Raw genomic sequence first — 20,376 nt, 5'->3', positions numbered from 1 at the left:
TGACCTTGTATGATATCTGGAGGTTCATTATTGCAGGAGGCTGCCACTAGAACCTATCTTTAACCAGATAATCGAGTTCACATTGTCACAACCAAGTTTGTAAGATCCATTTTAATATTATCTATCCCATCTATGCCATTGTTTCCCAAGTGGTTTATTTTCTTCAGTTTTTCTGACTGTAATTTTGTATCTATATCTTATTTTCCCATGCATGCTACTGCATGCTGATCATCTCATTCTCTTTGATTTCAATACCATAAAAAAATTGGTGAAGATTATCAATTATGAAGCTCCTCTTCATGCAGTTTTATCCCGTTTTCTGTTACTTTCTGTCTCTTAGGTGTCCAAATATTCTCCTTTATATTGTGTTCTCAGATGCTCTGAATCTGTGTTCTTACTTCAGGGTGAAGGATGATAAATAAGTAACAAGAAACTTTTATGTTCTGATGTTTCAGTACACAGTTTGGAGCTTCTTGCCAAAAAATTTCTTTGAACAGTTTAGAAGAGTAGCAAATTTCTACTTCTTATGCATGACAGTTGTTGCAGTAAGTAGAGTGATTTTATTCTATAAGTGCTAGTGGCATATGTTCTTGATAGATTTAGTGTGCAGTAAATTGCCAAGAAACCTGACTGAATCACAGAAATGTTTGTTCATTGACTATAGTACATTTAAGTGACCGATTTTCAGTAATCCATGTAGACTCCTCATAAACTGTATATACAGAAATAATGAGACACATAAATTAAGCTTAATGTGTATGGCAGTTCTGTCATTGCATACGTTTTAACACAGTTGAAATAATAGATACTTTCTTCATATACATATTCTCCTTGACTTGTGTTGTAATGTAAAAGACAAAAATAGCCATCATATGCTGTAAACTATGAGTCTGTTTACTTCTGCATCTGGAATTAGGCAATTTTTAAGGAAAATATTTGCTGGATTTTGTATGGAAGTAAGCAGTGTATATGCATAGAGTCATAAATTAAAATATATCCTTCTGTGTATATTTATAAGGGTTTGTAAGCCTGATATTTATTGTTGTCATTACATAATTTTGGGTTACCATAGCTATGAATTGTTGAGTTTTAGCGTGTTGCATGACTCTAAGTTATGTAGCAGGTGACAAAAGAGTGAGCAATATTTAGTTTCAAATTATCTTATGTGGCTATTTGAAGTGTGGTATATTCTATAAATTATACATTTTATGCACGTTAATCTGGAAGGTGGCATTAAACTTTGGTCTTAGCGCTTGAAATGAAATATGGGAGAAAGCAGGGGAATGTAATAACGTGGAAGCATATATTACAAATGGTGAGACTTTCTGCTGAATTTTCAGAGGGTGTTACACTGGTGAAACTATAATTTTATCATTATTAAAATATAAATTGAAATTGTCAAATTAGAAAGTGCTATAGAGAATATTTAGGTCTATGAAAGAGATGGACTGCTGAGAAGCAAATGAGGGCAGGGACAGTGTGTTTCAGAATGGAACAGGAACATGCTTCCTGCACTCGGACTTTTTCTTTGCCTGTGTATAGTTGGGATAATTTTATCAAGCATGCTAAGTAAGCTGCATGTAATAAATGCATGTGGAGGGGAACAGATACAGTTTGTGCAGGGGTTTTGTGAATGAGGACTAACTAGTGGAGGGGAAGATATTATTAGGGTACAGGTAGTGGTGATATGAATTTGCTTCACTGAAGACAGTGGAAAGGTTTATAGTTGGAATTATTAGACTTCTTGTCCAACAATAGGAAGATGATAGTCTTAGTTTAAAGACTTGGGATGAGAGTTTTCTTTTCTTACAGTTGACAATTGAAAGTCCTGTGGAACCACTAACCAGTGTTCTGCCCCTTGTGTTTGTCATTGCTGTAACAGCTTTAAAGCAAGGCTATGAAGATTGGTTACGGCACCGTTCAGACAATGAAGTTAACTGCTCTCTGGTTACTGTCATAAGAAAAGGGATTGTACAGGTAAAGATGTCACATACTGTATTCAAAACCTAAACCAAAGCCATATGTAGGAAACATTCAAAGTTGACTTATCTGAAATAAAATTTTTGTGTCAGGAAACGTTCTTGAAGGTTGTTAAAACTCCAGTATGTCTCTAAATTCAGTAACCGCATGTATCTATAATTATAAAAGTCTGTATATTTGCTTGCATGCATGCGCTCTCATGCATCTGCACGTGCGTGTTTGTGGATGGATGGATGCCTGCTTGCTTGCTCTCAGAGGATCCAGACATCAAGGGAAATGTAAGATTTGAGGCTTTCACGGCGGTGACTATGAATAAAGCAGTCTTCTGGGATTTGGCATCGTGTATATGTGGTGTTAACCGACGTTTCGGAGGAACGTATCGCCTCCATCTTCAGGGTAGAAGGAAAAATATAAGAAATCCGCAAGCGAAGAGACTGTGAGAACTGGTAAAAGCAGTCTGCGGATTTCTTATATTTTTCTTTCTACCCTGAAGATGGAGGCGATGCGTTCCTCCTAAACCTCGGTTAACACCACATATACACGGTTCCAAATCCCAGAAGACTGCTTTCTTCTCATGGGAAATGTTTGAAAAAATGGAAGACAAAGGAGACTCAAATTATCTGTAATATTGAATTCCTTTTTTCTATGACTGGCAACATTGCTGAGGCCTGGTCATTCCACAGCTGAATGCCAGACAGTGGCGTGGTGTGTCATGTTGTGCAACAAGGAGGTTGCACATGCAAATGTTACACAGATAGATTGATTGTGTATTGACTCCCCTATAGCTGGTTTGTGGCAAGTGAGCATGATGTATAGAGGGCTGCTGCACTAGAAGCTTGCACCCAGGATGAGCAATATGCTGTAGCATTCTTTTCTGTTATGAAGGGTGAAAGTGGCAGAAATTCACTCACAGTTGGCTGCTCAGCATAAATAGAATTGTTTGCCACGCTGAATTGTATATAAGTGGATCAAAATGTTGAAAAATGGCTGAGCCAATGGTGGAGCTGGCAGGTATGATAAGAATGGGGGGGGGAGGAGGAGAGAAATATGTGTTTAATGATACAATATAATTTCATCATAACGATGATGATGATGGTTGTGGTGATGACAATGAGATGATGGCAGCTCATTTCCTTATACTAGACCCCTTACCTTTAATTTTTTTCTTATAGGACATTGAGGCTAAAGATGTGCATGTTGGAGATCTAGTAAGGATACCAAGTGATGCTGATGTTCCATGTGACCTGGTCCTACTTTCATCCAGTGACAAAGATGGACGTTGCTATATCACCACTGCTAACCTGGATGGTGAAACTAACCTTAAGGTATGGTAATGTTAAATTCTCTTGTTCTTGTTGTGCAGGTTAAATTGTTCTCTTAGGTTTCTGTTATTACTGATCTGAAAAACCATTTTCATTTATTTAGCTCTACCACCACTTCACTTTTTTGAAAAGAACAAGAAATGTGGTGACATATTCATGATTTATTTAATAATATTTTTGCACCTGCATAGGTTATTTACTGTCAAATGGCAAAATGAGTGTGAATTATGTGTCAGATTCAATGTGGGAGAAAATGAAAATGACTTATTTTGAGGTACTATCCCAGAATTTTCCCTGAGAGAAAGCGATTGAAAATTCCAGTCATGTTAGGTAGTCTCTGGGCCAAAATTCTACTCTAAGACCTCCAGAATGCAAAGAAATGTTAAGAACTTAACCATGCATTTGGTACAACTTTATTGATAAATGAAAATAAAAATATTCTACAGGAATATGCATGGATAGCAAAATGGAAATATTAATCAAATTTAGCATTAAATTTGGATTTATTCTATGAACAATCAGTCAAATGTAACATGTGAAATTTTTCAAAAAGAAAATAAAACTTTAATCTTCAAGATTTTACATTACTGCAGAATGTATTCACGTTCTTACATGGGTGTCATTGTATGTTTATTTTTAGGAAACATTATCAGTAGCAGAAGTAGTGTAGAAAATTAAAAGATTATGTAATGACAAAGGAAATATTATCTCTTCCTCAGTAAAGACCATTGGATTAGATCGACTTGACACTTCAGATGTTCGTTAATAAGAGTATGATCTTCTTGGTTGTAACGGTGCATAGTTTGGTGAAGTGCATTGATATTTTGGAGGAATGTATTGCCTCTGTCTTCAGAGTTGGATCGTAAACCAAATAAGAAACCAGCAAGAAGCAGGCAACAAACAGAATGAACTGCACATAGAGAATAAGGCCTAATATAGGCCAGGAAGGAACTGTGAGAGAGCCAATGGTAGCATCACCATTGTTTGTAAGGGGACTCAAAGAGGATCTGTACTAGTCAAGGAAAAAGTAACCTGACCTGGCCTTGAAAGGCCATCAGTCAACCAAATGAAATGATAGAAGTCAGGAGAAAAGTTGCAGGTATATCCAGGCAAGATGTTGGGTGGGGGTAAGAAGGGAAAGAGGAAGTGGGGAAAATTGAGGAGTGGAAGGAAGAAGCAGCCAAGGAAAACTAGGAGGGTAGGTGCCCATAAAGGGCAAAGTACATGCTCTGAAAAGGGCACTGTTCATGGATCTAGTGACCTAGAGAATGTCATCACAAGAATCCTTTGAACAAGACTTCCAAATTACATGGTGTTACAACCCAGAAAATCTTATTCTTCGTAGTAACCACTGTAGATCCTCAAAACCAGTAGGTTCATTAATAAATTTCTCTTCTCTTTCAACACAGACTCTGGCGTGCCCAAGACTCTTACGTAACTTATCACAGCCAGAGCAAATGGCCCGACTGAAAGCCCAGATTGAATGTGAACAACCTACATCAGACCTGTACAATTTTTTTGGGAAAATCGAAATATTTCTCAGTGAAACAAATATATGGGATGAAAGTTTAGTCTTAGATCAAACCAGTATTCAAGGTGTGAGAACTTCCCAGCATGCTTATAGCTTTGATGGCATAGCATTGCAGAATATCAGTACTAGAAAAGGGGACATCACTTTGCAGCAGTACTGTATTGACAATGATGTCACTTTGAGAAGAGCCTGTGTTCTGGATGGTAATATGCCTACAAATCACAACAGGGACTCAGCTTCATGTAGAAGTAGTATATACAGAAGTGCATTCTCACAGTGCATGAATACTGTTCCTTTAGAATCTTGTGCAGTGGACCATCCTAGTACCGGGGAAAGACCTGCATCTCAGAGAACTACACAAGAAGGCTGTGATGAAAGTCAGAGTGTTGAATGTAGAGTTGATGGTTTTGGAGCTGATGCAGTCTTAAAAAAGACTAATGTTAACAGATACAGACCTGGTTTTGAAGATGAATTTTTAAATAGTTCTTCTATTTATGAGGGTGTAAATTTTGTTGAAAGAGAAGTTGACAAAAACATATCATCTCAAGCATATGGTAGTAATGTCAATTCAGTTTTGCCAAGCACCTCTTTCAAAAGAAGTGTAATGTCAAAGCAAGGGAGTGTTAAAGAAACAAGACTCAGTGCAGGACAGTTGGACTCCATGGTCCAAGCCACGAACACTTCACCACTTGGAACAGAGAATTTGCTTCTTAGAGGGGCCCGGCTCAAGAACACAGAATTTATTATTGGTAAGTCTTATTCCATGTCTTAGCAGCCTCTTTCTTGTTCTTCTTTTTCTTGACTTGCAGTTATCTACATGTAATATTGTAACGCGTCCTATGTGGAGGAATAATATAATTGCATCATGGTCTCTTTCAGTTTTCAGTTATCATTCAAGTGTTAGTTTATTTGCATATGTCTGCATGCCTATGAATGCAAGTGAGTCATACATGCACACATGCATACTCAAAGCTACATGTAGATAGGTATACATATATGGTATTTGCTGTTACATATTATCATGGTTTCAGAAATAAAACTTACATCCATTAGCTACTTAAACATTTTCCCTCAGTCTTTTTGCGTACTTCATGCAAATACTTGTATACTTATCATAGGCCCTGCAATAACTAAGTCATGGAGAGCATGCAATTGTATTCATATCAGTTCTATTAATTTTTCTTTTTTACTTATATATATTCCTGTATGCTTTACAAACTATCTTCTTATCTTTGACACATACTCGTACATCTGCTTTTAAGCACTTCGTAAAAGATTTACAAGTCAATTTTTGTTAACTAAACCTTTTCATGGATCTTTATGGTCATTCTTATTTTTCTATGTTATTACAGAATATTTTCTGCATTTTGGTGTCCTTTGTTAACCAGAATCAGTTTTCTAACACTGAATTTGAGCAAAATAAATTGAAGAGAAGGTGACATATACAATATATATATATATGTACATATTTTTTTCTAATTAGTAATGAAACTAATGGCTTTCTATAGGCTGTGCAGTGTACACAGGACAAGAAACAAAACTTGCTCTCAACTCCAAGCTGACTAGCAACAAATTTTCTACTGTTGAAAAGTAAGTTATTAATGCTGTGGAACCAGTTATTTTGACACTTTTAGGAGTTTTCTTTTTTCTTTTTCTATATACTGAATTTAATCTTACTCTTGTGAGGAGATTTTTCAAATGAAACCTAGGTAACAATTTTAAAGATGACTTGCTATATCCATTTGTTTTATTTTGTGAGATAGAAGTCATTCAGTTATACCACTTATTATGCTCATAATTTCATGTAATACTACAGACCCTTAGTGAAGTTAATTTTGACAGAAATATCAGGAAAATTATTTTACCTGATGTTTTGTTTGGGTGTAAAATATTATATCTTACTGGAAATAAATAATATAAATTACCAGTGGTTGAAAACAGAGTACTTAGGAAAATATTTAGACCTAAGAACAATGAAGTGTGAGGAATATTCTATAAGTGACATCCAACAGTGTTTCAGTTATATTGTCACGATTTTGAGCAACCCCTGACATGGTTTTGGATTGGATATTTGATTTGCTGCCAGCTTATATACTCACAAATTTGTGATTACATTTTGCAGATCACTGACACGCATAGACTAGTGTCCTCAGTCTATTACAGCCTCCACTATCTGTTTCCTGGCAATGGATTTTAATACAGGAGCTATAACACTCTCACTGAATTACACACTCCAAATATCACATGTGAAGTCTCCTCTTCACAGCTGGACTTTCAACTGTGCACTCACGCACTGCCATTTCACACCAGCCTCCTGGTCTTCTTCACTGCCTGACTATCAACTAACTAAGCTGTAGACCTCGTCTATCTTCGGAATGGACCACGTAGAGAGCACAACTGTGCTGACAGTTGTATTCAAACTGTTGCATCATTAAAAATCTGCTGCCTAGCAACAGGCATTGTTCCATTGTCTTTTTTGCTTAGAAATGGCTCTACATGCCACAATATTTATTTTTTTCAACATGGATTTCTAGCAGAATAAGGAGTAGCAGGCAAACACACTATTTCTCAACATAATCACCCAGCAATACATAACCTGTTGAATTTCACCAGAGGAAAATTGAGGGCTCAGTGTTTACGTCCACCAGTGCTCCTCAGCTTTCACCTGATCTTTCTGTCTGAAGTTTACTCCTACCCTGCTGTCTGGTTGCCAAGAAAATGAAGAAACATGTAGTGTAAAACTGTCAAAATAAAATTCTCATAATAAGTTTTATAGAACAATAATGTTGCATGCGAGACTGTAGAACTAATTGATAATAAGTGAGAAGTGCAATAGGATGCTGCAATATTATAATATTGTCAAAATAGAATTTGCATGCTGTATATGATGAAGTACTGAGGGTAGTAACATTAAGTATGGTAGCATGAAAGTTAAAAATGAGACAAAATGAAATAAAATAAGTTATTAAACCTTTTGTTAAGCTTGAAAATTTTCTCGTCCCCTTTGTACGTGTATACTGGAATATATTGTGACATGATACTTGAAAAGCGGAATAATAGAACCAGAACATATCATTTACTGCTCGGTAATGGTTCAATAAACATGTATCGGTGGCAAAGGATACATGTGCAACAATAGAGAGATTGCTGGGAACGGCGTTTTTTATGTGGTCTGTGCTGAGGCTACACTGTAAAAATTGTGCAGGTCTATTTTGCAATTTGAAGAGCATCTCATAGGTAATTTGCTTGTTGGCATGCATACTTCAAATTAATGATATGATCAGTTTTTAAAATGATGATAATATATTATTTCGATGAAGTCATTGTGGCATATAGACCTGCTGCTAGGTAATGGCTCTGCCAGTGGACATAAAAGCCTCAATTCAGTGGCAACAGGGGGATAAAACAATAATTAGTGGCGGTGTTTTCTACACAGTCCATGCTGTAGCTGCTTGATGCAACAATATAAGAACTGTTGGGAGAGTATTTTCAGTGCAGTCCGTGCTGAGGCTACATAAGGAGTTGATTGTGTTTTGTGAGTTTGGCAATTGGCAACCAATTTGTACAGCTCATGGGCTACAGCTAAAAGTTGCCAGCCAGTGAGGACATCAGCTGTTGGACATGGAAGCTGAGGACAGTACATCAGTGAAAGCTGTTACCAAGTAGCACAGTGAAAACTGTGATAGAGAACACTGGCCTGTGTGTGATAGTGATTTGTAAAGTGTAGTAGCCTACCTGAAGCCCAAGCTTCAATCCCCATGGAAGGGCCCATAAAGGGTAGTGATACTGATAAACAATGTGATATACAGGATCCAGCACAACCCTAGATCAAGGATGTTGGTGGTACACTGGACCGGCTCTCACATTATCAGGGAGCCACTTGGGTCGAGCAGCCTTAAGGAGGGAGCAGGTAGAGTAGTGGGTGCAGTTGGATAATAATCACCATGAGAAGTGAGCCATGGGGAAGGAAGGTGAGACTGATGACAGACGTCACAAGCATAGCCCTCCTTGGAAAAGAAGGAATTGAGGGACGCCTGTAGGCTATTTGGGGCCAGTAACCTTAAGGAAGGGGCAGTGTGACATGTAGGCCCATTGCTAGGTAATGGATCTGCCAACAGATATGAACTCAACAATTCCACTGCAAGAGGAGGATACAGCAATATTGGGAAGAACTGCCTTCTACACAGTCTGTGCTGTAACAACTTGGTGTAACAATATAAGAACAGTTGGGAGTCGTATTTTCTATGCAGTCCATTCTGAGGCTACGTAAGTTGTCAGTTGTGCATCGTGAGTTAGTTTGGCAGTTGGAAGCCAGGGAGTGCAGCTTGGGAGCTGATGCTGGAAGGTGCCAACCAGGGAGGATAGGAGCCATTTGACATGGAAGATGAGGATGCTACACCATCTAAAGCCACTAGCAATCAATGCAGTGAAAACCATTATGGAGAACAATAGTCTGTGTGTGACAGTAGTTTGTAAATTGGAGTCATGAATTGTTTAAGAGTTCAGTAAATCCAATTACCAACCCAAACCATGTCTGTAGTCACACTGTATCATGTGACAATATATTAGTGCTGCATTAGTCCATAAATTGAAATACTTACGTTGTTGTTCAATACTGGCAGGTCAATTAATGGCTTCCTGTTATTCTTCCTTGCCCTTTTGCTGACTGAAGTTGCTGTATCCCTTGCCTTAAAGTATGCAGCAGAAATTGGTGATAAGTACAGTAAGTAGTTGCATTTTAATCACCTTTTAGAGGAAAGCAAAACACAGTATTATGCATGTTTGTGATGATGTCGTCGTCATTGTTGTTGTTGTGAAACATTTGTGTGAATAAACAAGCTCTTTTTATCTGAAATATAGGAGTTAAATAATGAGTAGATAATTCTGATTGCCTAGAAAATTATACTAAACTCGTTAATATTCACAGTCGACTTCAACTTCAACTTTATTTTTGTCCATAACTGAAGTGAATACAGTTGGTCTTGTCAAGAAATAATAGCGAATACATCACATGTCAAAGTCACATAAAATTTACACAGTGGTTTATCACTATAATATAGCAACTGTTATAAGGAACATAACAACAAAAAATACAGAAGACCAAATGAAAAATGTCAGTAATATAAACATGTAAACACAGTATTAAAAATTGCAAACCAGTAAGACAACAAGCTAGTCATCAATCCAACATTAGTTGAAAAACTCTTGAAGAGAATAGAAAGCGCTGCACAGCAAATAACTTTTTAGTTTCCTCTTGAAAATATTGAAATTTTTAATTCTTTTAATTCAAGGGGAAGGCCATTAAATATTTTAGTTCCCATATTAATTACACCTTTTTTGCAATGATCGGTATTACAAAATTGGATGTACAAATTATGTTTATGTAGGGTATTATAGCTGTGAATGTCAGAATACTGAGTTGTATATACAGCAATACCTCACATAGTCTGGGTAATCGGTTCCTCCAATATCCCAGACTGTTTGAAACCGGGCTAATCGAGGAACTAAATACATACAAAAAAATGATAATTGGTTCCCAAAATATTCTCCGGTTTTCAATAAATAAAACACGATCAATAAATTCAAATGTCTTTATTAGAAATAATTTTAAAAAATTCATGTTTTTCGCAATTCGTTTTTTATTCTCTAAAAATTGCAATATTGATATCTGCATATTTTTCTTCTTTGGCCTTTTCTCTTCATACATTTCTTTGTAGCAACGAATTGCACTGTTTATCGTTTGGCGAATTGTAAGGTTACCTTCAATATTGGGATCAACTTCCGTAATATGCTCTGACAAGGTTTCAATCATTCCAATAATTTTTTATAGTTGTTCAGCTGTTAATTCTCATGCAGGCACTTCAACACAGTCGTCTAAGTTGTCCTCCCATTCTTCATAAGCCCGTTGTTCATCTGTGTTAATAAGTGTTTCATTATCTAGTTCATTAGTGTTCAATTTGATGCACTTAATTATTTTGATGGGATCTAATTCATTGAAACCAAGTTGCTGTCCAATTTACACTATGTTATTAGTGACTTCAGCAAAATGAATTTCAAAACTAATGCAACCATTTGCACAGTGTGGTATGATATGTTTCCATACTGCCCTCATATTGCTTGCCGTTAATTCATGCCATGTCTCGCCTATATTTTTGATAACATTTCTGATGTTGTAGCTCTTCCAAAATTTTGTTAAAGTAGCGCTCTCCCCACCTCCTCCAGCAATAGCTGTCAGAGCTCAAGAACGAACGACCCGAGCATAGGTACATACATATACAACGGGGAACCCCAGAAAAAATTGAAATATGTATCGTATCGCATAACTTTAAAACCACATAAAAATAAACTGCACAAAAAGAGACTTGACTGTATAAAGGGAAAAAACCGATCATGTATGTATTAAAATTAATTTTATGTACTAATTTTTTAGAATTTATCTTTATTTTGCTGAATTAAAATTTAGTTTGTTTTGAAATTTTCAAACCGGCGAATCCGGACTGATCGAAGCTGGACTATGTGAGGTATTGCGAGGTAATGAGGTAACAGTTAAAATCTTAAATTCACCAAAGATATTTCTACAGGATACTATATTATTAACACCTTTAATTACTCTTAGACATTTTTTTCTGTATTTTAAATACAGTTTCGGAGTCCTTAAGCCCCCCACCCCCAAAAATAATACCATATTTCAATACAGATTCAAACTTAGTAAAATAAACATTTCTTAATACAGGTCGGCTAGCTGAGTCATGTAAGGATTTAGTCAAATAAAGAGCCTTGTTGAGCTTTTGGCATATGTCTTGAGTGTGAGTTGCCCAGTTTAGATTTTCAGTAATACAAATACCCAAAAATTTTACATTTGATCAATAAACTATTTCCTTATTATTTAAGCAAAAAAGAGGTATATAGATTGGAGTAGGTCTTCTTCCCTGAAAGAATAATACTTTAGTCTTATCCATGTTTATTATGAGATGATTTTCATGGAACCAATTTTCTAATTGATTCCTAAAATTTAGGATTTTTTCATTTAATGATAAAAGATTATTGGCAGTAAGTAGTATATTTGTATCATCAGCAAATAATACAACCATAGCCTCATGAATAGCTAGGGGCAAATCATTTATGAACAATAAAAATAATAGGGGTCCCAAAGCAGAACCTTGAGGTACACCATGTTTTATAGCCTTGAGTGATGAAGTAAATGTCTTTAAGTTAGAGGTCTTGCTGGACATGCAAGATTTCTTGCAAAAAATGCATGATTTGTTGCAAATGCTCTCATTTCAGACTTGTCTATATATGATTTCCAGATTTATTGGAGACCTCAACAGGCATTATGAAATGAATTGATGTAAACAGGAGTGGAAAGTTTAAGACTGCATTACTATAAATTCTACCAGTAATTGACTAATAAAATATTTTTCATACTAAGATTCATTTATATCTCATTTTTTTTCATTTCATTTTCATTTTTATTATCATTCAACAGTCTATACATACAGGTATTACAACCATTTGGATAGGGAAATTGTCAGTTTTACATCTCATTCTCGTGCATATCTTTACAGTATACACTGTACCACCCTAATATAGGGGGTTTGTCATCTGAATAATATTATCTAGATCTAGTTACCATTAATTTCATTGTCTTTACACAAATACAACAAATTAATCAGCTACATATTACATTTACACACTTGATGAATCAAAAGACATAAAATCATCTGTTAATTGGTTTTGAAGAAGTGATACAGAATGAAAAATAATACATCAACATATGAAATTGCATTTGACTGTTTCCTAATATGATATTCATTTCTTTGCTTTCAGGTACAGAATCATACCTAGGACCAAGAAGTAGTATTGATGTTTCAACAGTAGTACAGGATTTATTTTCATTTGTTATTCTTTATAACTACATCATTCCTATCTCTTTGTATGTTACTATTGGTGAGTGTCATCTAACATTATTTGAACTAGAAGTACATGAAAAAGAGCAGTGTTATGCCAGAATGGGTCATTTTCAATAGATACATTATTTCTGGGAAGCTCTGTAACAGTACCTTGTTAGCATTGTCCAGGAAAAGGTCAATATAAATATATTTGTATTCAGGAAGTTAGTTTTACCATTTAAAGTTGTGTACAGATATGGCATGTCAGATGTAAGTGAATGACTTTTTCTTTTAAGAAGGAAGCATTTTTAAATAATTCATGAAGTATAAGCTAATTTAAGTTGTGGGTTATCCACTAAAGGGTGAATTCTGAGTTTTCCATGGTTTTCCATGATTAAGGTCTTCTTGGTTATGACACTGTTGAGTCTTATAGGCACATACTGATATTTTAAAGGAATATCCCATCTCTGTCTTCGGGGATGAAGCATTGAGCATGCTGTATCCATACAGAGATATTGGGTTTTTGGACTTTATCCATCGTCCTGGTTTTAAGATAACTAAGAAAAACATGACGTTTTGGAAACGGATCCAGTTTCCAAAATGTCGTGTTTTTCTCAGTTATCTTAAAACCAGGATGATGGAGAAAGTCCGAAAACCCAATATATCTGTGTGTTATACACCATCGTCAGAATCCTATAGTAACTACATGCTGTATCCATGTTCATGGTTGAAGTGTACATACATACTGTGATGTGTTGTGCAATGGAGGACACCCCCTCATTACAATACTTTAATCCTGATGACGTAGGCAGTATGTTCCTCCAGAACATCTGTACCCTCAGAAGACTGGTATTGCAGGCCAGAAGATCTCTGTCTGTAGAAAATTCTAACATCTTGTTATTTCCCATATGTTACCTTATTAAGTATTTTGATTAACTGAATATAATGTGTTCACATGTTGCAGAAACACAGAAATTTCTTGGTTCATTATTCTTCATGTGGGATAGAGAGCTATATTGTGAAAAGACAAATCAACCTGCAGTTTGTAACAGTTCAGACTTGAATGAAGAACTGGGACAGGTATGGTAAACTTCATTATCCCCCCCCTCACACACACACACACACACACACTCATGCAGGCATGCATATGCATAAATAAAAAATCATGCATATTATTTTCTATTTAGTTTTGTGTCTTAAAAGAGAAATCACTAGAACTTAATTTAGTAAATTTGTTTTCCCATCGTTTCGAAGTATGTCACATATTTTGGATCAGTTATCAACTTTTATTGAAGCATTTTGGGTTAATGAACATTGTAATTCCTTACTTATATCTGTATAACAGTGGGTTATGCTTGTTCTTATGTGTTTTTCACTTTAAAATATCCCAGTTATGTACATAAATGTGTATTTATTCATGTTAGCTTTAGTATATGAGATTTATAATTGAAAACAACTAAGCATGTGTAGTCAAAAACTGCCAGTTTTAGACATTTTAATCCTTTGAGCAAGTTGCAGAAAGGGACTTTTTAGAATGAGGTTTATCTTCACTCTTGAGGTAAATTTCCATAAGTTCTGTAACGTAAGTATGAGCTAGGTGAGCCATGGAGCACTATTGGAAAAAGACAAGAAAAAATACAAAAGTTTGGTCAGAAAACAACAAACGAAGAGCCCACTTAGGATACCTAGCTAAAGGTAGGATAATGATAGTAAAGTGGATTTTGGAAAAATGCAATGTGAAAATGTGAAACTGACTCAAATGGCTAAGAAAATTGAAGATTTTTCAGCATATTAATGGATTTCTGGTTTCCATAAAGGCAAGGAAATTCTTCATCAGCTAGTAGTTGTCAGCTTCTCGAGAAAGGTTGTGTATCATGGAGTTAGTTAGTAGTCAAACTAATTACCTTCCAGTTAAATTAAATACAAGAATTAGCATCTAATGCATCCAGTTAGGTTCTACTTGACTAGCCTCACACAGTTTAATAGGGGTAATTGTTATCAGTAGACAGTTTACATTACATTGAATACATGACATTACATTAAATGCAAGAAACAAAGTAGATAGTGAATTTGATGGTTAATTTAATGTGAACAGTTCATCAGTAATAATAACCTTTATTAATTAACTTTAATTTGTATCTAAATAAGAACATATTACATTTTCACTTGCATTAACTGGATAGGTGGATGCATTCCACAGATTGTATTAAGCAGAATGTGGAACAAGTCAGAATATGAAACATCTTATTCTGATATATGATGTGCTTTGGATCAAATATCAAGAATTAACATGAGTTACAGAATGATAGGTGCACCAAATGTACTTCTTAAAAATATCTTCTATGTAGAAAGCAGTCTTTTGGGATTTGGCACCGTGTATATGTGAGGTTAACACCACATATACACGGTGCCAAATCCCAAAAGACTGCTTTCTTCATAGTCACCGCCGTGAAAGCCTCAAATCTTACATCTTCTATGTAGATCAGAAACATCTTGAAAGTTTAGAAATGTGGTGCTGGAGAAGGATGGAGAAGGTCACTTGGACCGATTATGTGAGAAATGAAGAAGTGTTATTTAGAGTCAGTGAGCAGAGGAATATCCTACATGAAATAAGAAATCAGAAGGCTAATTGGATTGGTCATGTTTTACGCAGAACCTGCCTTCTAAAAGAAGTTATTGAAGGAAAGATAGAGGGGTGGATAGAAGTGACAAGAAGATGAGGAAGAAGACATAAGAAGATGCTGGATGACCTTGGGGACAGAAGAGGATACTGTCATTTGAAGGCGAAAGCTCTAGATCGCATAAAGTGGAGGAATTGTTTTGGAAGAGACTGTGGACCTGTCATCTGACAGATTACTGATGATGATGATGATTCTTTGGATTGATTAAACTTTCATATTTGTGTTTCATGACAGCATTACAAGGTTAATCCATTGATTCCAAAATTTGTATTTCTGTTTCATTTGTCCTGTCTGTGAACGGCATCATATTGGATATTCATAGGTAGCAAGCTTGGCTAGTTACTTAATTGAGAAACCCTGATGTGTTTGCTTGATGCTGATAATGCTTGCTTGGAAATTATTTGTATGATTTCTGAAGTTTCTTTTCAATAGGTAGAATACCTGTTCACTGATAAGACAGGTACTCTCACAGAAAACTCCATGTGGTTCAGACGATGTTCAGTTGCCGGCATCCCATATTTGGAGGAGAGAGGAAGGATGCTTCAGCTTCAGGCAGATGGTGATAGAAGAAACAGCATATTCATAGATACATTCACTGTAAGTTCTTTCCATTGTCATCATGTGTGTGTGTTTTTGTGGATTCTAATTACTAAGGCAGTGAGGTGTACATAGGTTCTGAAATCTGTGATAATAATAACTCTGAAGAAAAAGTCAGTGATAAATGGGAAAGAACCAATAATAAAACATAGATTTAGGTACTCTCCTACAATGTTGCTGAAGGGACTGAGAAGAGGAAGGAAAAATAATAAATGTAAAATAGGATTAAATTCATATTTTAAGAGTGCTCAGAATTTCTGTAGTTTAAGGTTGCAGCTTTGTATCTAGAAAAAGTGACTCTGACAAGAAGAAGGCTAACCTGACTACATTATCCATTAGTTTCTTAGTCCCTTTATGTGAATGTCAAAGGTTTCTGTTGTAAAATGGACATTACAATTTACTTAACATGTCATGAATTTATGGACTAACTGCTTATCAGATCAATAATCCGAGAAGCTGCAGTGAAGGCTGTTATACATTCAAGCACGTGACAACAAAATAATATATACGTACATATGTATGTACATGTGTATGCGTGCGTGTAATGTAATGTAATGTATATTTTGTGTGTATGTGTCAAGTTATTTCCTTAACCTCTATTTGTTGTACACTGTATTGTATTGTATTATTGTATTAATTTTAAGTTTTTATAGTAATGCTCTCTTTAAATTATGTTTAGTAATTATAATTGTAATAAGTTCTTGTTTTTCTTTGTTCTTTTGTCTATGTTAGTTTACTAGTGTGTGTGATTTAGGTTGTGTGACATAAGTAATTTATTATATGTATACATCTATTATCGAAGGGACTATTTCTACATCCTAGGTTTTTTGCCTGTATGGATATATGGAAAATAAAGGAAATGAATGAATGAAGGAATGACTGAGTTATTGTAATGGAGCATGTGTGCAATCTGGCTGGCACTTTTTCAATACTAGTTACTCCTCAGTTGAAGTCTGGCCCCCAGTCCCTTAGTACTATGGGAATTTAAAAACTCCATGTGAAATTCATTTATGGGTGGTAAAGTTAAAGAAACTTTGCCAGTTCAGTATGCATTTTCATCTTGTCCTGAACTGCTGTTTCTTGAACAACCACTGAAAAAGGAATTGATATTATCCATATGATCTGTGTTAAATTTACTCTATATTTTTAACTGTGTAGGAAGTGTTTAGTCATTCTAAAGTCCTGCTGCATTCCTTTCACTGCAAGAAATTGGTAGTTAAAAGAAGAAAAAGAAATAAGCACATGAAGAGCAATGGGCAAGAAATGAAATATTAACCTGTTGTGCTGAGTTTGACTGTGGTACATACAGGAAATATATTTAGCAAGTGGTTTTATTTCATTATTTTACTTGTACAGGAAGTAGATAGTACACATTTCTTGACATTCATTCATTACGCTATTTTATGCACACACTGTTTTTTTCCCATGCAACAGACTTTACAAATATTTATTTGAATTTATTATTATAACTCTACCCAGACTTTTACTGTAATATTAAGGACTTTGTCAGATATGATAATCCAAGTATTGCAGTCTAATCAATCTCTAACAGCTAGTGGTTTTCTACCAGTCACTGTCTTTATGCAGATTTGTAATGTTTTCCCTTTGTTTAATTAAGCATTATGCCATGAAGACATATAAGGGAGTGAAGGTACAGCCCCACGCATTCTTAATCTTAGCACTAGATGAAGGTGAGTGGTGAGCTTCATGCCTCTGCTACTTTAACCCCAGGGGAAAGATCCTACCGTACTGTTAGATAGTATGCTTTGTGAGCTCCGGCGCTGGTCTGGACTCTGAATGAGATGAGAGAAATCTTTTGCCCCTTCTTGGAATCAAACCCTGATTTCTGAGTCATCCAGCCCATAGCCTAGTCACTGTACCAATGCTCTATCCTAGCTCTCTTTTATGCAATTCTGTGCTATGGAAAGGGATGCCCTTGCTACTTTCAGGAAGCATGTGTTCTGTGCAGTCTACTCAGCCAGTTTGTTTTCACTGCAGTAAGTCTCACTGAGTGTCATAGTTAAGTGTTAGCCCTCTTGTTTCAAATTTTGGAGGTAAAAGTTTTTTTTGCTTGGCTTGTTTATTGACTCTGAAGATGGAGTTGACATGTTCCTCCAAAGCACTGGTTGACTTTTTCTAAACTACATAGCTTTATATCTCAAAAGATAGAAGTCTTCATATTCACTGCTGTAAGAAACTCAAATCCAACAGTGTAATGTATTGTAATGGATTTGATCAATGCATTGCCTGCCTGGCTTGGTAAACACACTTCTGTGCAGGTGCAATGATGTCACCACAACATTTGGTAGCTGTCACGTGACATGTGTTTTCTGTAGGCAGCAGCCAGCATGCCCATGGACTAGTTGGGTAGCCATCACATGACATGTGTGTTCTGTGAGGTGTGTCCATGCTGCGCCTACATAAGTGAGCAGAATTCCAAAGCTGAAGCAGTAAGCTGGGGGAGTGAGTTGTAAGTGGCAGAAGCCTGCAAGCAAGCAAGCAAGCAATAAGCCTCAGGAGTACAGAAGAGTACAAGAAGTCAGCCTGTGAAGATTTAACATGTGATTTGGAGACTTTATGTGTACTGTAGTACAGTGATATTGGGAGTGTGTGATTTAGTGGAACTTTTAAGAGTTCCTGTTTTATATATCTGTGAAGACTAATGGAGATAGACTGAAGAGATTAGTGTGGAGTGCTTTGTAGTGTGAAAATTAGGTACAGTGTTATAATTAAGTTTAGTTACAACCTGTAAGTGATCAGTAACTCCAGTTACCAATCTGAACCCCGTCTTTAGTCAGCGATGATACATGTGACAATATTTTTTAATTCCAAAATAATGTACTGCTGTCCATTTATTGCACCTTGTATGGCTGATTCTATGGCATCTGCTCTACCTTTGTCTTCTTTTATGTGCTTTGGAATGTGGCATTTTCGTAGATACAAAATAATGGCTAACGACCCAAGATGTAACAGAAAATTAAAATATGCAGGTACACAAAAAATAATGGTTATGGTTTGTATAGTGCAGTTACAATTTACTGCTGCTCTACTGTAAATTGGCAGAGTTCTGTCTCATAATTGTCACTTTTAACATGTGAATCCCTGTCAACTTATTGCAATAAATTAATTACTGTATTAAAACTATCAGAATACAACAATATGTGAGACCTGTTTGGTGTGCCTGCCAAATTTTGATTTTTAGAATATATTTGAGAGCAAACATATTTGTATTCTGATGGTTTCATACCTTAATTAATGGTAGTTATTATGTCATTTTATTCTTTTCAGCCTGAGATGGATCAATTTCTGTTGGCTCTAGCTCTGTGTCACTCAGTGCAAATTGGCACTGGAAAAGGACACACAAACAATAACACTGATGCTTATCGTATTGCAAGCTTGGATTATCAGGCTTCTAGTCCAGATGAAAAGGCCTTAGTGGAAGCTAGTGCAAGGTAAGCAGTGCAGGTAAAGAGACAATTGTTGTGTGAATTCATAACTATTTAATATTTACAAGACTGTTATAAGTAGGAGTAAGTGTAGTAAGTATAGTGTAATGCAGCAAGAAATCTCATCATTTGTTGTATAAACTTTTGTACCATTAAGTTTCTCTTGCACTCCTTTCCAGTCCTACATATTATTGAATTAAACACTGAAACTGCTATTGCCATGCCAGAGCTCAAGCGGTTAGTTGCTGGCTTCCCACTGCAGTGGCCTGGGTTTGATCCCGGGTATGGTCAAGTGGGATTTGTGGTGGACAAAGTGGCGCTGGGATGGGTTTTCTCTGAGTACTTTGGTTTCCCCTGTCAATCTTCATTCCACCAAATTCTCCATCATAATCACCCGGGGCAGGTACAATAGGCCAGTCAGTGGCCACCATGCCAAGTGGATCCAGCTGGACTACACCCCCACTAAACAAATAAAAAAAAAATTAACACCACCTCCCATGAATAATACGCACAAATAACTGATTCCAAACTGTCTTCTTTATATTATAGTATACATATCCAGATGAAAATGTTAATACCGTGCATTGAAGCAGGACACTATTTGGCTCATTCATGACCTAATACATAACTTACATTCATGCAACATATTGTGACATAAATGCTGAATGTTAGAATAGTTGAATTAGTAAAGGCAGTCATTTGCTAGGAAGTGGCACTGTAAACACATTCCCTCAGCAATGGATGTTGATGTAACAGTAGATGATGCAGTGTTTTCAATGTGGTCCATGCTAAGGTTATTTAATGAGGACCAGTATCAGCAGCCAGTTGTGAGGCAGGAAAATATGATCATGATTACTATTGGAGTCAGTGCCAAGAACTACTGTACTGGTGAGGACCAGCAGAAATTTACCCAACCAACCAGCCCATAGT

The 20,376-nt window shown here is 36.0% G+C and overlaps 1 protein-coding gene across 10 annotated transcripts in view; it reads left to right on the top strand.

The window, feature by feature from the left end:
- LOC111868706 (probable phospholipid-transporting ATPase IF) overlaps window positions 1–20,376 on the top strand; it is a 166,378-nt gene that overhangs the window by 88,203 nt on the left and 57,799 nt on the right. For 8 of the 10 annotated variants that reach the window (XM_023859615.2, XM_023859614.2, XM_023859621.2 and 5 more), the window contains 10 exons: window positions 456–545; window positions 1,813–1,977; window positions 3,153–3,305; window positions 4,712–5,582; window positions 6,342–6,423; window positions 9,456–9,556; window positions 12,661–12,780; window positions 13,687–13,802; window positions 15,836–16,000; window positions 19,289–19,452. In XM_023859615.2, coding sequence (XP_023715383.1) covers window positions 456–545; window positions 1,813–1,977; window positions 3,153–3,305; window positions 4,712–5,582; window positions 6,342–6,423; window positions 9,456–9,556; window positions 12,661–12,780; window positions 13,687–13,802; window positions 15,836–16,000; window positions 19,289–19,452 — 2,027 coding nt within the window. The remainder of the gene's footprint in view (window positions 1–455; window positions 546–1,812; window positions 1,978–3,152; window positions 3,306–4,711; window positions 5,583–6,341; window positions 6,424–9,455; window positions 9,557–12,660; window positions 12,781–13,686; window positions 13,803–15,835; window positions 16,001–19,288; window positions 19,453–20,376) is intronic. The other 2 variants (XM_023859619.2, XM_023859620.2) reach the window with 2 other exon arrangements.

The sequence above is a fragment of the Cryptotermes secundus genome, unplaced genomic scaffold (genome assembly GCF_002891405.2).
Source record: "Cryptotermes secundus unplaced genomic scaffold, Csec_1.0 scaffold1359, whole genome shotgun sequence".
NCBI lineage: Eukaryota > Metazoa > Arthropoda > Insecta > Blattodea > Kalotermitidae > Cryptotermes > Cryptotermes secundus.
The sequence above is the reverse complement of the archived record's forward strand: the minus strand, read 5'-3'. Positions and strand labels throughout refer to the sequence as shown.